At 41.6% G+C, this 14422-nt stretch overlaps 1 protein-coding gene across 1 annotated transcript; it reads right to left on the reverse strand.

The window, feature by feature from the left end:
• Positions 1 to 2043: 2043 nt before the first annotated feature.
• meis2b (Meis homeobox 2b) lies at positions 2044 to 12501 on the reverse strand. Its single transcript, XM_076037575.1, has 13 exons — positions 12338 to 12501; positions 11784 to 12004; positions 11130 to 11271; positions 10949 to 10999; positions 10819 to 10869; positions 10579 to 10725; positions 8336 to 8450; positions 4861 to 5000; positions 4303 to 4379; positions 3896 to 3954; positions 3582 to 3671; positions 3284 to 3381; positions 2044 to 2513 (listed from the first exon to the last, which is right to left on the reverse strand). Exons 1-12 carry the CDS (start codon positions 12347 to 12349, stop codon positions 3317 to 3319), a joined length of 1170 nt encoding a protein of 389 aa, XP_075893690.1. The 5' UTR covers positions 12350 to 12501; the 3' UTR covers positions 2044 to 2513; positions 3284 to 3316.
• Positions 12502 to 14422: the final 1921 nt, after the last annotated feature.

The raw sequence follows: 14422 nt of genomic DNA on the forward strand, positions 1-14422 counted from the left end.
AATCATTGAGTTTAAATAATGAATCAACTCAGTGATGAGGCTACATGTCTGCTGGTTGGCAGGTGCGTGACTAAGAATGGCATAGTCACCTTTCTGCTGGTTTTTCGATTTCTTCCGTGTCTACTGTTTGGCTCACTCACTCTCAAAATGTTCTCCTCCCTTCCTGTTAATTCCCAGCCATGGCAAATCTCATCTCTTCTGACTGGGCTGAACGAGACTGGCTGTGATGGATGTGACATTATGCCCCAGTTCAGCAGTGGCATTTGTCACCGCCCTGGTCATGCAGATTTGGGTCCATGATGTTCCCTGAGCAAGATTGATGGTGATGGTTGCCCTGCCTTTGTCCTGTGTGGCCTCCATGGGCACAGCAAAGGCCCCACACATAGAGATTTAATTTTGCTTCTTTGTTTTTGCTTGCTTATTTAGCAATCATACAATGTAAAGGATCAGCACGGCTTGATAACAGAATGCACCGGTATTCAGTTTAACTTTGAACTCTAAATATGCATGGATTGGAGAAAAAACAAGAGCAAGGCAGTGATTGTGACTATTGGCGAAGGGGTGATGGGCTACAGAGATCTGCCAGCTTAATCGTGGATATGTGTCGCACAAGCTGGACGGTCAACGGAAATGCCAGGTGAAAAACTTTGGATGACATGTGTCACTTTGATTCCACAGGAGAGGCCAGTGCTGCAAGTTCAGTGTCCAGCGTGCCTGAGTCAATCCTCATCTCTGTCCTCCCAATCTGATCAAATCACCTCTGGAAAGCCAGATGGACAGAGCTGCAGGGACAGCAGAAGCTGCCTGACAGTAAAAAGTAATATCCCAACTAAAGAACTAGATGTGATATATCAAGCCTACTCTTCATTTGAATCATCTTAACGGCACCAAATCGCAGTTAGAGTCATAGTAGCAGAAACAGACAATCAATTTAACGCAATTTTTGTGTCATGACACCAAAATAAGCAAGTGTTTCAGTGCAAGTGTATTAAGTCTATCATCATTTTGCTTTCAAAGCAGAACAGTTTTTGAAAGCACAGTTTGTTCAGTTTGTTCAAACTGAACAACACCCAGTGTTGTTCAGTTTGTTCAACTGAACAACCTAGAAAGGAAACTGTCCTTACAGCTGTTTGCACCATTCACCTTAACCAACTGATTGCATTTGGCAGACACGTAGCAAATTCCCTGCATCTACCCATAGGCTCTGACCAAAAGGTGTCAAGTGTTACGCAGATGACATGATGTCATAGTGCGAACGTGAGCGTGGAAATGGGTTTATGCCGCACCACTTTCTCTACGATAATCCCGGGTATCGTTACTCCAAACTGTGTTCCCTGCATTAAAAATAACAATTACGTCACCACTACATGATGGTTAAAAATAGAAATGGAATTAGAGAAACAAAATGAGATCATATTAGTTTAATCTGACTTTCAACATTAAAAGGCTTTCGCCAAAACGCATTAGCACTGGGGTACCAAAATAAAGTTTTCATATTAATTAATTTAAGCACAATTTCAATTATTCGTCATTATATTCAATGATGTAAAACAGTAACAGTAATTCTGAAAAAAATAATGGCAACTGCAACAGCAAACTGAAAAATTTTGTGAACTGATCTTTGAAGTAGTTCATGTGGGAAGTCAACTTCCCCAACACTACCCATGGAAAATGCTGTGCTATGGTTCTTTGTATGTGCAGTACCATAACGTTAGTTTCTTTCAAGCAGTGGGAGCAAAATTCAGGTCACCCCCCTATTTAGTTTAAAACATAAATAACAATATAAAATCAAATTAAACAATCGTTTAAATAATTTATTTCGGTTTATTGCATTGAAACACTGCTGCATTTTATTGTTTGCCTTCTTATTTATTTTACAATCGGATTTTTTTTTCTGTGCTTTAAAATTATCTTAACACATTATCAAGAAAAAAAATAGAACTCAGCCTGTCAGCAAGACAGTAGTATGTTCACTTCCAGTTTCTAGCTTTTTTTTTTAAGAGAGAGAGAGAGAGAGAGAGTGAACAAAGACAAATGATAAGAAAGAGTGCAGAGTGAAAAGAAAAATTGAAATTGGACCAAAACACACACCCAGTGTTGTCTAGTGATCACAAGTATTGGTAGAAACAAATTCTGTACAGCAGGCCACCCCATCATCCTTTACAAAAGTCCTCCTGGCATTAAAATATAACCAATTTGTTTTGTTTTAACGCAACAGCAAATGTTTGTTTCTTTTGTCAGCAGTAGGGCACAATGAGGGACGTGGTGGCTTACATTCAAAACAGAGGAAAGGAAGACAAAAAGTTGTTTTCATGTGGCCCCGTAGCATACAAAAATAAATAATTTCAACCATTGTAGGAAGGTGTGTCAAACTGTTCCCCTTCACTGAGAAGTCACCATTGTGTAAGCAGCCTCTGTTGCGCAGTTGATGGGCTCTGATGATGGTTCTCTACACGCCTGTAGTGGAGCTCCACAGCCAGTTGGATGAAGATCCCTGAGCCAACCATGAAGATCTGTGCGGATGGATAAAAGGGCATAGATAAGGGCTTGGAACTCGACTGAATCTGGTAACTTCTGCTTCAAGAGGTTCAACAGAGCATCGATGGAGAAAGCCGTTCAAGCCCAGTCTGTATTCCAGCTCAGCTTTTAAATAGTTAGTTGCCATCTTGCAATGGCATATTTTTAAAGAAGCTGGTGTGGACATTTCAGACAGCGCAATTTGTAATTAGGGTGACTGCTCGCGTCCTCAAATAAAACGAAGAAGCAGAAGGTGGAGGAGGTATCAAAGTTCGGATGTGCAGCCCACCGTAGCTCACTGGCAAGCTCAGGAGGGGGAGAAAGCGTGAAAGACACTGCAATCTAAAATGTACAGTAACTACTTGGTGTCGCTGTTTCTTCTTCAAAATCTCCAAATATTACACACTGGACCGTTAAACACAGAGCTCAGTGAGTAAATGTGTGCATTTGCCAATAGCTTTCATTTATAGCTGTTAGCAGAGCGGTGAGAGCAGCCACAAGATTGGGGTGCTCTGCAGTTGGCTCCATCTGGAAGTATCTTAAAAAAAAAAAAAAACATTACATGTTGTTACATTGGGATGTGTATCTATGGAAATGGATGTGGTAGTTGGTTGGTTAGTTAGTTAATTGGGTCAGATTGAGCTGTGACTGGGGTTTCCGACACCGCTTTGTCCAAATCCAGTGAATCCGAGGATGAAAGATCAGAGCGGCAAAGACATTTCAGTGGGTGTTGCAGAATGTGGACCTCAATATGGACGACACTCACCACATTTTCAGCCTTGCTTCGGTGAATAGGAATTCACATGTAATGCCACTGCCCGTCCATGCCCATATTCATGTTCATATTCATACCACCCATTTGCCCTGAGTCCAAAAAGTATGAGAGGAGAGTCAAAACATGGTACAATTCACTGGTCTGTAAAGCCTTTGAAAGAGTGAAGGCAGTGGGGGTGTTCTTGCGGTTAATAGTGGCTCAACACTGGTAGCAATGTTATTATTGACATTGTAGGGGGAACAAAACATTTGTACTGGTAATTTTGACAAAATTAAGGCAGCATCCTCACCTCCAGGTCGAAGGCCCATGTGCTGCTGACCGTCAAGAACAAAGCCTCCGATTGGCTGGCCATCTGGACTGTATGTTGTACTTTGACTGACTGTGGTGAGAGCAAGAGGATAGGAGAAAAAAATATATATAAAAAGTAATAATCAACTAATCATCTGCCTGCTTCAAAACTATGCAAGTCAACCAATGCTGTACATCCATATTGCAGTTGAAGTTACAAAGGTTTGCTCACAAATGGCAGCACATTACAGTTATATATACTGTATGTTATATATACAGCTGTATTTAAAAGCGTGTATAGAGCTGCAGCTTCACCTGCTCTATTTGACTGGTCAATCATAGGTTGCACTATCCGTCTCCTTGCGTTGATGAACCTGAAAGGGAAAGGAAAAGAAAAGATATAAACAAGTAACAATAATTCAATGAAGAAGGTGACAAAGGTACATAATAAGCATCTGTTATGTCACTCTCACGTTGTCTGAAATTGCATTTACACATGTGACTAAGACACAAAAATGTGCTGTTGGATGCTTTGATATCTCCATTTGTCTGTCTAAAGCCTCAGCTTGTCTTTACTCCTGGATAAGGTGCACTACTGCTGTCTAATTCAAAGTGAAAACGTGTCTTTTAGTGCTGTTTCACATTACATTTAGCACCTCTTTTTTTCAGCATATCTGGTTTTGAATCATCACTGTGTTTTAAAACTAAAAATTAAGACTCACCAGTTGTTCACTTGCAGTATAGTGAGGCCCGTGTCTTGTGCTAACTGCTTTTTCTGTTCCTCTGAGGGGTAAGGATGCTTTAAAGAAGAGGAAGAAAACTTGACGATCAATAGAAGGCATTATTCAAAACAGCGGTCAAACAATCAAACTTAACTATATAATTGGTATAAATGGTTCAAGAATTATTTTGTTTTCCGTGTGTATTAATTTAGGCATTTTTAGTAAATAAATCTTACTGGTCAGTTTGGACCAAAAGCATAAATGTTGTGATTTTGTGCCACAGTTTTAAGAATTTAACTGGTTTCAGGTAAGTGCCTTTGGGGGACATTTCAGTGAAGTAATCCATGACACACAATGCAATGAGTTTGATCCTTGTGTTTGACAATTAGACTAGTTACTATGCAATGTGATAGCTTCAAAAAACTAAACAAAAAAGAAAACTGTGGGAGGAACCCAGAGAGATCCCACACAGACACAGCGAGAACATGCAAACTCCACACAGAAAGGCCTCAGGTCCAGGATCGAACCCGCAACCGCTAATCCCCTACGCTCCCTTACCGTGAGGTGCTGAAAGAGCCAGGCCCTCATGATGTTTGTGGCCACTTTGGGGAAGATTCCTCTCTTCTTCTGCCTCTTCTTGTCTTGATCGTCCTCCTCCCCAGCGCATGGTGACGACAGACCACTGTCATTGCCGTCTCCTGCAATCGCAGACCAGAGGAATCAACTTTGTACCAATGCATTCATGCAGTCCAATTGCCTTTTTCCCCTTCCCCGAAATCGTCCAGAGACAATACAGATCGACAAAGGGAAATGAAATCCCCCCCTGAAGGTCCATTTATCGCCCGCTGTGTGACTCCGGGTCACATGTTTGACGTGAGGTAACAACACAAGAGTTGGTTGGTTGGAAGTCGTGGATAGATAGACGGACTCGCAGTGCCCTCCCCACAGTTGGTAACAGGCCGTCTGCAGAGAAGTCCCATGCCAGATCCCGTCATTCGCAGCCGCCCTCTTTGATTTCAGCTGGAGCAAGAGCGTGGCAAGATGCTGTGAGTTCAAATTTGAATCCATCTCACAAATACAAGGGTACTCTGGCACCCCACCCCACCCTCCTTCCCTCCACCAATCCCTCCCATTAATTGTGCATCAGCCAAGATGATTTACTTCTAACAGTGGTGGTTATTTTTTCTTGCCCTCCAGGCAGGGAAGCCTTGAAAGCCCTGCCCGGAGGGCATGTGAATAATGCATCTGAGAGACTTCCCCCTGGAGGCCATGCAGAGACCGGACTTTTCTTAAGATTCGCACTGGCGTGTCTCTTTGTTTTTAGAGACGCATCAATCAAACGTGCCTATGCGAGCCATATTTATGCATAAATATCCCAGTCAATGAATAGTGACGCTAAAAAGAAGCAGCAGCTCCAGGGTCACGGGACTACGGGGCGGGGGAGTTGAGGGGTAGTTTGGAGTCGTCGTGTCCTCGGCCTCTCATCGTGCTCGAGTTCCAGTCAAAGGTTCAGCGTAGAGCAGTTAAGCTAAGTGCGTGGCCACCAAACAAAGAAAGGTAAGAGCCACAGAGAGTATCCAATAATGTCTAAACAAGGACCACCATTGTCTCCATCCCTGTGGAGACCATCTCTATCATGTTCCATCTTCTGTCCTCGCCCCGCTTTCTTCTTGCCTCTGCTCCGGGAGAGCCGCAGGGCTTGTCTTCTGCCGCGCTAATCGCTTCTGACTGTGTTCCAGAAACTCGGCCAATCTAACCGGGGTGTGAGACCCCCGCGCCGCCCCCACTTTCAACCCCCAACCCCCGCTTCCCCGTGCGCACACAGACAAGCACACACCACCTCCTCCCTCTACGCCAGCTGCCAGTATCCACCATCCACACGCACGCGACCCTGGAGGGGGTAGGTGAGGGGAGCGCTCCCTAGCCCCAGGGGTGGCCCAAGGCTCAGAAGACAGTCGTATAAAAAAGCAGCACCCTAAGATGTATATCAATCAGCTTTTATCTGTAAAGAACGAAATCACAACCAAAGACGTTGAAACGCTTTGCGCGATCAAAGAAAAAACCAATGGATCGCTCCAGAGTGAGGGTGATGCGACCAGGGGGCCAGGAAGATCTCCCTGGTCGGAAGAAACCTCAACTAGACCCAGACTCTGGAGGGCGACCACCTCCTTAGACCGGTTGGGGTGAAAAAGAAATACAAAGTTTTGAGCAGCTAGCCTAAGCTTAACAATTGCATTCTATTGATGTTACAGTGACAGAAGTTCTATTACTGTAATTTATTGTTCTGGTTACTGAGTGTCAGATTCAGTCAGATGTTAAAATGTTTTGGTCTAGTTAAAATTCGTGTATGCATGAATAAATCAGACAATATATTGTTGTCTTGGATTTACGTTTGTGTGTTTACATTGTTACAATCAGTTGATAAAACATTGTCCTTTACAATTATAAAAGTGTTTCACAAAAATCTACTGCTATACTCTCATGTCAGCAGACTGGGGCAGATCCTGCTGAAATCCTACGTATTGAATAAATAAAGAATAGTTTTGAATTGTAAAAAAAAAAATGTTTTTGAATCAAAATAAAATCTATTTTGAATCGAAAAAAAATCTATTTATAATCGAATCGTGACCCCAAGAATCGTGTGTATATATACTGTATACTTATAAAGATGCATAAAAGTGTTTTCATTATATAGACTGGAAGGCTGTTATGGCTGCATAAAGCCATAACATAGCTATAACTAACCATAGCCATGACGAAATCTCATACTACATCATATAACTGTGATGTGCTATGAGAATGATGCTCTGCTCATCTTGTTTAGTTCAAGGTGATTATGCTAATCAATGGTGGCTTGTCTAATGTGCTCAGTGAAGTCCTGCTCCATCATCGGTGACAATTTGCTGCCCCTGCCTTCAGTCAGATTCCCTATTTTTTGGGGACAAAATAGGGAATCTGCTCTGTGCTGAGTCATTGAAAAAAGAGAAAGTCCCCTGCCAGCCCACTTTGCTACAATTCTTCTTTCAAACTTGTGGCTCTGAATGAGACTAAAAAAAAAATAAAAATAGAATAAAAAAAAAAATACACACAAAACACAACTCCCGCCCCCTGACGCCTCTCCCTGGTAACATTCTTTGGTGGAGCTCGATCCCTTTGGCTGCCAACCTGGGGGTTGAACAAATGAATTCTCTGCATGCCACATTGATTACCGCTGTACAACCTCAAACTCAGCGTTAACAGGGGTGCTGGCAGCCATGAGACAGACCACTAGTGACACACTGGAGGTATCATCTGCAATGAGGAAGCAACGGCAGACGCCACACGACAACCACAGAAGTGCTCCCAGATGACTGTAGATTTTAAAAGGCATCGTGGCTCATGATATCCCACAACATGCGTAAAACAAACACATTCTATCCTTTTTTTTCCTTTTTCTTTTTCACATTTCATCTTCTTTCACACCTGGTCATGACTAGCAGTAGGTGCAGTCTCGTGGACCGGAGGTAGGTGGACTAAATGATGACCCAATTAAATTTGCATCATGTCATGTAAGAGCTTGGTGCGCATGTCTGCCACGTAATGTGACGATCATGCTAGGATGAAGATAATTGCTGTCCTTGTCTCCTCCTGCTCATATTTAAAACATCCTTTGGCGATGCAGTTGGAAAAGAAAGACAACAAGCTTGATTAGTCAAGCTAGCAGGCAATTCTATCTTACCCTAAGATTCAGGGATTTCAAAAAGAACTTTTGCAACATGTTTGTTGCTGTCAAAAACCTACTAAACAATTCAATATTTTTCGAGTTAGTGAGTAATGAATCCTCAAGGAGAAACGTGACGGCATGGAATCCAACATCTGGCCCTAAAACTTAGGAACGTACTGTGGAAACGTCACATTTTCACCACTGTTCCTAGACTACTCTTTCATTCAGCAGAATCATTGAAGAGGTCCCCATGTTACCACGCATTGTTGGCTGCACCCTTAAAAAAAAGAGCTCACAGCAATGGCAAGAAGGCTCGGGATGATGTCTTACCCAGCTTGCTGGCGCTGTCCCCAGTGTGGGAGACGTGTCGCACACTAGATGGTCCCGGGGTGCCCACAGAGAGAGTGGAAGGAGAGTCGTCAATGTCTCTCCAGGACGCTGGATTCTGAGAGGTCGGGGCAAAGACCACACGGCAGGGGACAAGGAGACATGGAAGCAGAGAAAAAGACAAATGAGTGGAAAGAGAATATCCGGTACGTTACCTTGCGAGATCCATTTTGCATTTTTCAATCACACAGACGCAGCGGAGCCGTTGTGAGCCACCAAAAGTTCCGTTAAGTAACAAAATTCTACCATTTTGTCTGATAGGAAGGTGTTTGAGTCTCGCCGAGAGAGTTCAGAAGGCAGTTCAGTGACCCTCCAGCATGCGGTCCAGTGTCTCGGCTGCTTCTGTGAGCAACGTGAGGGAGAACCCGTGTATTTATTGGGGTAAAAAAAAAAAAACAGCCCGTCCACTCAGACGGCCGTAAGCCCATCCCAAACAGCAGATCTCCCTCTTCAGACACTCTGCGTCAGCTGTTTGCCGGATGGCGATCGAATGAAGAGCTCAGCAGATGACGAGGAGAAGCGAGGGGACAAAGAGACGGTGTGAACGAGGCCTCTCAACGAGGCCTCGCGCTAATTGCATCTTCTCAGCACGAGCGGCTATTCAGAGTTTGGCCATGTGTTTTCTTGTTTGTTTAGCAAAATGTGCTCTTATTCATCAGCAAGAAGGGAGCAGAAAATGAGCGAACAGCCTCGATCCGGAAGGAAAATTCACCCATATCAGTGCGAAAGCGTAGATGTTACAGATGTAAATGGAAAAAAAAATTCACTAAGGTGTGTTTGTTTACTTTATGAAAGTCTACCGTCTACTGGACACGGCAGTAAGGCAATGAAAGTCTACTGAAAGAAGGCTTTCATTGCCTTACTGCCGTGTCCAGACTGATTAGATTGTCTTTGTTTATCAGAATCACACTTGACTACTCTATTTATTCATTTATTTATTTATACATACCATATGGTGGAGAAAGAATCTGTATAACCCATCATGACGACTATATTCAAAGTAAAAGTAAATTAAATTGTTTGGGTTTTTTTTTTTTTAGGTTAAAGAAACAATGATATATTTTGGAACAAGGACATTCTGCCATGTTCATTCAAATGAGTTTCAACTGTTTCACACTGATTTAAACTACTACACCCATTTTCAAACCATAGCAAAAGCAAAACACACATTTTTATGCACTTTTAGCCTTTTTGTCACATGACGCAGTACTGTCGGCTAGATTTTTGCTCATATAATTTTGTCTTCCTTCCAACATTACATGCTGAACAGCACCCTAACTCTAAATCTCCTCGATATGTTTCGTATTAACTTGCCCCCTTCAGTCACGGCAGACTCAGCGTGGCGTTGCCAAATGGTCAACAATTAAGAGTTTATAGTGTTAATTCGCTTTTAATCAAAACTATGTACTTTGTTACGAAAGATTTGCGATGTTTCATCGAAATGCGGCAAAAACGTCTTTTTCTCATTTGCGTAGACGTGACGGTGGGGAGTTGTCCCTATAATTCCCGAGTGCACGCGCGAATGGTTAATACGTCATAGCGAGAGCGGAGGGGTAATGAATGCGTCGGGGCTGGGCAGAGCGTGCACCCACCACGGACGTATTACAAGACGTTTTATAATAATAAAAGAATAAATAATAAGAAGAAAGTTTTTTGTCATTGACAGACGTAGGCACCCGTTTGGAGACCGCCATGAATAATAATAATAATAATAATAATAATAATAATAATAATAATAATAATAATAATAATAATAATAATAATAGTTGTAGGCCCACTCATTCAGAAGTTTTTTGATGTTGTTATAGGAATATATGGCGCCATATAAACCACACCACCACATTCTGATGTGTTAATATCAATTCTAGAATTGTATGATACGCATACATTCCTCACATACTTGTATGATGCACATGCAAGTATGTGTATCATACTTGTATCATACAAGTATGATATAAGTAAGATAAGTATTTAACTAAAAACGTTGAATGAAATATAAGTTATGAATTCTGCATTTCAGCTTATTTGTTCAGTTTGAACTTATGTTTAATATAATGTTGCTCAAGTATCAGGAAAGCAGATCATGTAATCACATGCCTCTCAAGCCCTGCAGGAGAACTCTAAATAAATAAATAGATAAATAGTTTTTTTTTTTTTAAAAAAAAAACATCTAAATAGTAACTCACGTGGATTCCGATGTCCGTAGGAGACCCTGACAGGTCGTCGAAATCCGACTTGCAAACGTCCCGCTCCTCTATGACCAGGTCGATGGGCATCTTGCCCTTTAAGCAGCTGATGTAGCGGTGGCAGAAGTTGTCACACAACTCATGGACCTGCGGGAATCCACTGAATTCAGTTACACCCGTCCGTCATCACTGCATCCATCTTCGAGGTTTATATGCAAGCGAAGAGAAGACAATACATACCTTCTCTAACTCCAAGAGGTGGAACCGCAGAACCTGAATCGCTTGGAACATCTAGAAAACATGCGCACAAATAAGAGACACATCCAGGTGCAAACCGAACTCAGAACGACGGTAGAAAACGTTTATTTACCAAGTTATCCAGCTCTGGATTTGATGAGAATAAAGGGTTCTCCGATCGAATCTGATTTGAGAGAATGTCAGATGTGACTTTTCAATCCTCTTTGAGGAATATTTGTTTTTGTTTTGTTTGTTGTTTTTTTTTTGTTTTTTTTTTAAGGTCTTCTTCTGTGCAGTCAAAACTAGCGCAATACCTGCTTGGCATACACCGTTATGTCTTCACCGAACGAGTCCGACGAACAGACGTCACCTCCAGCGACACCGGGCGCCCTGGGCGTGCACGTTGCCAGTTCACACTTCTCGAACACCAGGGCCAGGAGAGGGAACAGCGGGTGCCTGCAAGAGGCGAGCACAAGTCATCTTGACGCCTAAATCTTTTGTAATTCAGTTACAAAAAAAAAAAAAGTCAAAGTCAACCTTGAGTGAAAAATGCAACTGTTTTTTTTTTTTTACTCTTGTGTCTTTTTAGTTGTTTATTTTTAGCAGTCTGTGTTAGCTTCTAATGCCTTAGCTAATTATCAGTGCGCTTTGGTGTGTGTAGTACGTCATCTGTGGTGCAAGTTTGTGGCCTTGTCTTTGTGTTTCGTGTTAACTCCTTGCCGTCTGTCTTGGCCAGGACTCCCTGGAAGAAGATTTATTTGTAACTCAATGGGACCCTTTCCTGGTTAAAGAAAGGTTAACTAAAAATAAAAAATAAAATAAAGGAATTTCTGTCTGGGGGAAAACGGGTTGAGGGAGGAAATGTTCCCTTAATTATTTGCAAATATATGTTTTTTAATTTTTATACTAGAAACACACACACACACACACACACACACACACACACACACACACACACACACACACACCCATAGATTTCATCCTTGTCCCTCCTCAGTGCGTCGTTGACTCCGCTCTCCGGGATGCCGCCGGGCGGCGGGTGAGCACCGTACAGCTGAGTCAGGTGCGAGGGTGGCCCCTGGTTCAGGTGGTGGCCCTGGGCCAGGGGTCTCGGGCCGTGCGGGTCGCCGTACATGGAGGACGGAACTCCGACTCTGTCCATCGCACCGTAATGAGTCAGTTCATCGTACTGAGATGTAAAAAAACAAACAAAAACAAAAACACCAAAGCAAAATTATTATTATTATTATTATTATTATTATTATTATTATTATTATTATTATTAATAATAATAATAATAAAAAAAATCATGATCATAAACGTGATCAAACATCCTTACTACTTTAACATCTGATAATTACAGTCACGGTAAATATTCCATACCGACATCATGACGGGTGTTATGGTGGTAATGGTGGTTAATAAATTAGGATGATGCAAGGTATTATGAAGCATTCTAGGTTTTGAATTATAAATACACACAATTGCGAAAAATCAGTAATGTAAGTTGAATTTGACGTACCCTTCGAGCCATCCTTGACTTTCAGATTTTCCAGTCTGGGTCTTTCTTTCTTTCTTTCTTTCTTTCTTTCTTTCTTTTCTCCAACAAAAACAGTTTATTTATTCTCGATAAATAAATAATGCCTAAATAAATCCTTGACCTGAATCCCAGTGCAGAAGTATAATTCCTTCATTTGCCGAAATAAGTAAATAATGAAAAAAGATATATTTAAAAAAAAAAAATCAATGTCGTCAAAAAAAGCATCTGTCCTCACTTTGTCAAGAGTCCACAACTCGCACCAGCTAACTTTTTTTTTTTTTTTTTTTACCCCTGTGGCTCGAACGTCAGCGTTGATTGTAGTCACACGTGGGAGGAATGCATGGAAATCCGTCGGCTTTATGCCTTGCAGTGTGTTCTGTTGCCCGCGTCCCCCGCATATCAGCTTGCCGAGCCGCTCAAGGAGCCTTGCGAGATGTGCGGGGTGCGCTGATGACGAAAGCAAGAAGCGTACGCACGTCTGGCCACTTGTCAAGAAGACACACAGCGTGTGTATATTGTTTCCGGTTAGACTTTCAAAATAAATCGGAAGGGGGTGACTTAAAAAAGAAAAGAAAACATTTCATTGTGTCATTCTCGGTAGAGATTTAATTTAGTTATTATTCAGTTATTTTATATATATATATATATATACACACACACACACACACACACACACACACACACACATACATATATATGTATATATATATATATATGTATATATATATATATATATATATATATATATATATATACATATATATATATATATATATATATACATATATATATATACATATATATATATATATATATATATATATATATAGATATAGATATATGCATACATACACACACACACACATATATATACACACACACATATATGTATGCTGAGAAATGGCACCATTTGTATTATTTCCCTTAGGCTTATGTTTTTTTTGTTGTTTTTTTTAATCGCACTAATAAAGGTTGAGTGTGTAATATTTGAAGACTTTGAGAAATAACAGCGGCATCAAGTGATTACATTTTAGATTGCAGCACTCTTTCACTCAACCTCCCTCTCCCGAGTTTGCCAGTGAACTACGGTGAGCTGTGCACACAAACCAGGATACCTCATCCACCTTCTTTGAGAAAGCAGGCATTCAACCTCAAATACGATATATATATATACATATATATATACATATATGTGTGTGTGTGTGTGTGTGTGTGAGTGTGAGTGTGCATGTGTGGGTGTATCTAATCTAATTGCATTTAACTTCCACGCATTCTCTCCCTGTGCTCTCCTCTCTGCGTTCTCCTCCTTTGTGTTCACCCCAGCCCCCTCCCCTCACTCGCCCTCCCCTCACTCAGGTCAGCCCATGTGATTTGAATGACGGCTGATTCAGGGTGTCAGTGCTTGTCTGAAATGGAATAAATTATCACTGGGGAGGCGAGCAGTGCATCCCTCCTGACACGTCACCAGAGCACCACCACCCTTGACCTCACACACACAAATGTGCGAAGACACAATCCCAGCTCTCTAATTTCCCCCTCCACACGCTTCCCCTCTTCTCTCAGGTCAGCCAACCCTTGCTTGGCTGTTCTGTCAGCCATCATCCTTTGCCTCAGTGAGGATCATCTAGATTGTCAGACACAGCTCCACAAAGAGGGCGGCAGAGACCAGAATGGGTGTGCATGCATGTCATGGAAATACAGAATTGCGTGCATTTTTGTTTAGTTTAAGTTGTATACGTTGAATGATGTGTTCAAATGTTACATGGATCTCAAGTCTTTGCACACTGTGGGTAGAGGCAGCTGATGAAAAGTATTCGAGGTGAGGTTGTGCTTATTGACAGTTTTAATAACCATCCTAAAACACTTGAACAGCTGGATACCAATGCTGTGTAAAATGTTAATCATCTAGTAAGTATATTGTGCAAACACAATTGTTCTTATACCATTTATTACATGGTAACCTTCCAGGGGGGAAAAAAAGTCCCTTTATTTGAATAAATTCTGTTTGTACTGTCAGGAAAGATTTAGTCATCAATTAACAATTCAAACAAACCCTTGGGGCATTGT

This window comes from Nelusetta ayraudi, unplaced genomic scaffold (genome assembly GCF_046127955.1).
Source record: "Nelusetta ayraudi isolate G7.1 ecotype Tasmania unplaced genomic scaffold, CSIRO-AGI_Nayr_v1 ptg000052l, whole genome shotgun sequence".
Taxonomy (NCBI): domain Eukaryota; kingdom Metazoa; phylum Chordata; class Actinopteri; order Tetraodontiformes; family Monacanthidae; genus Nelusetta; species Nelusetta ayraudi.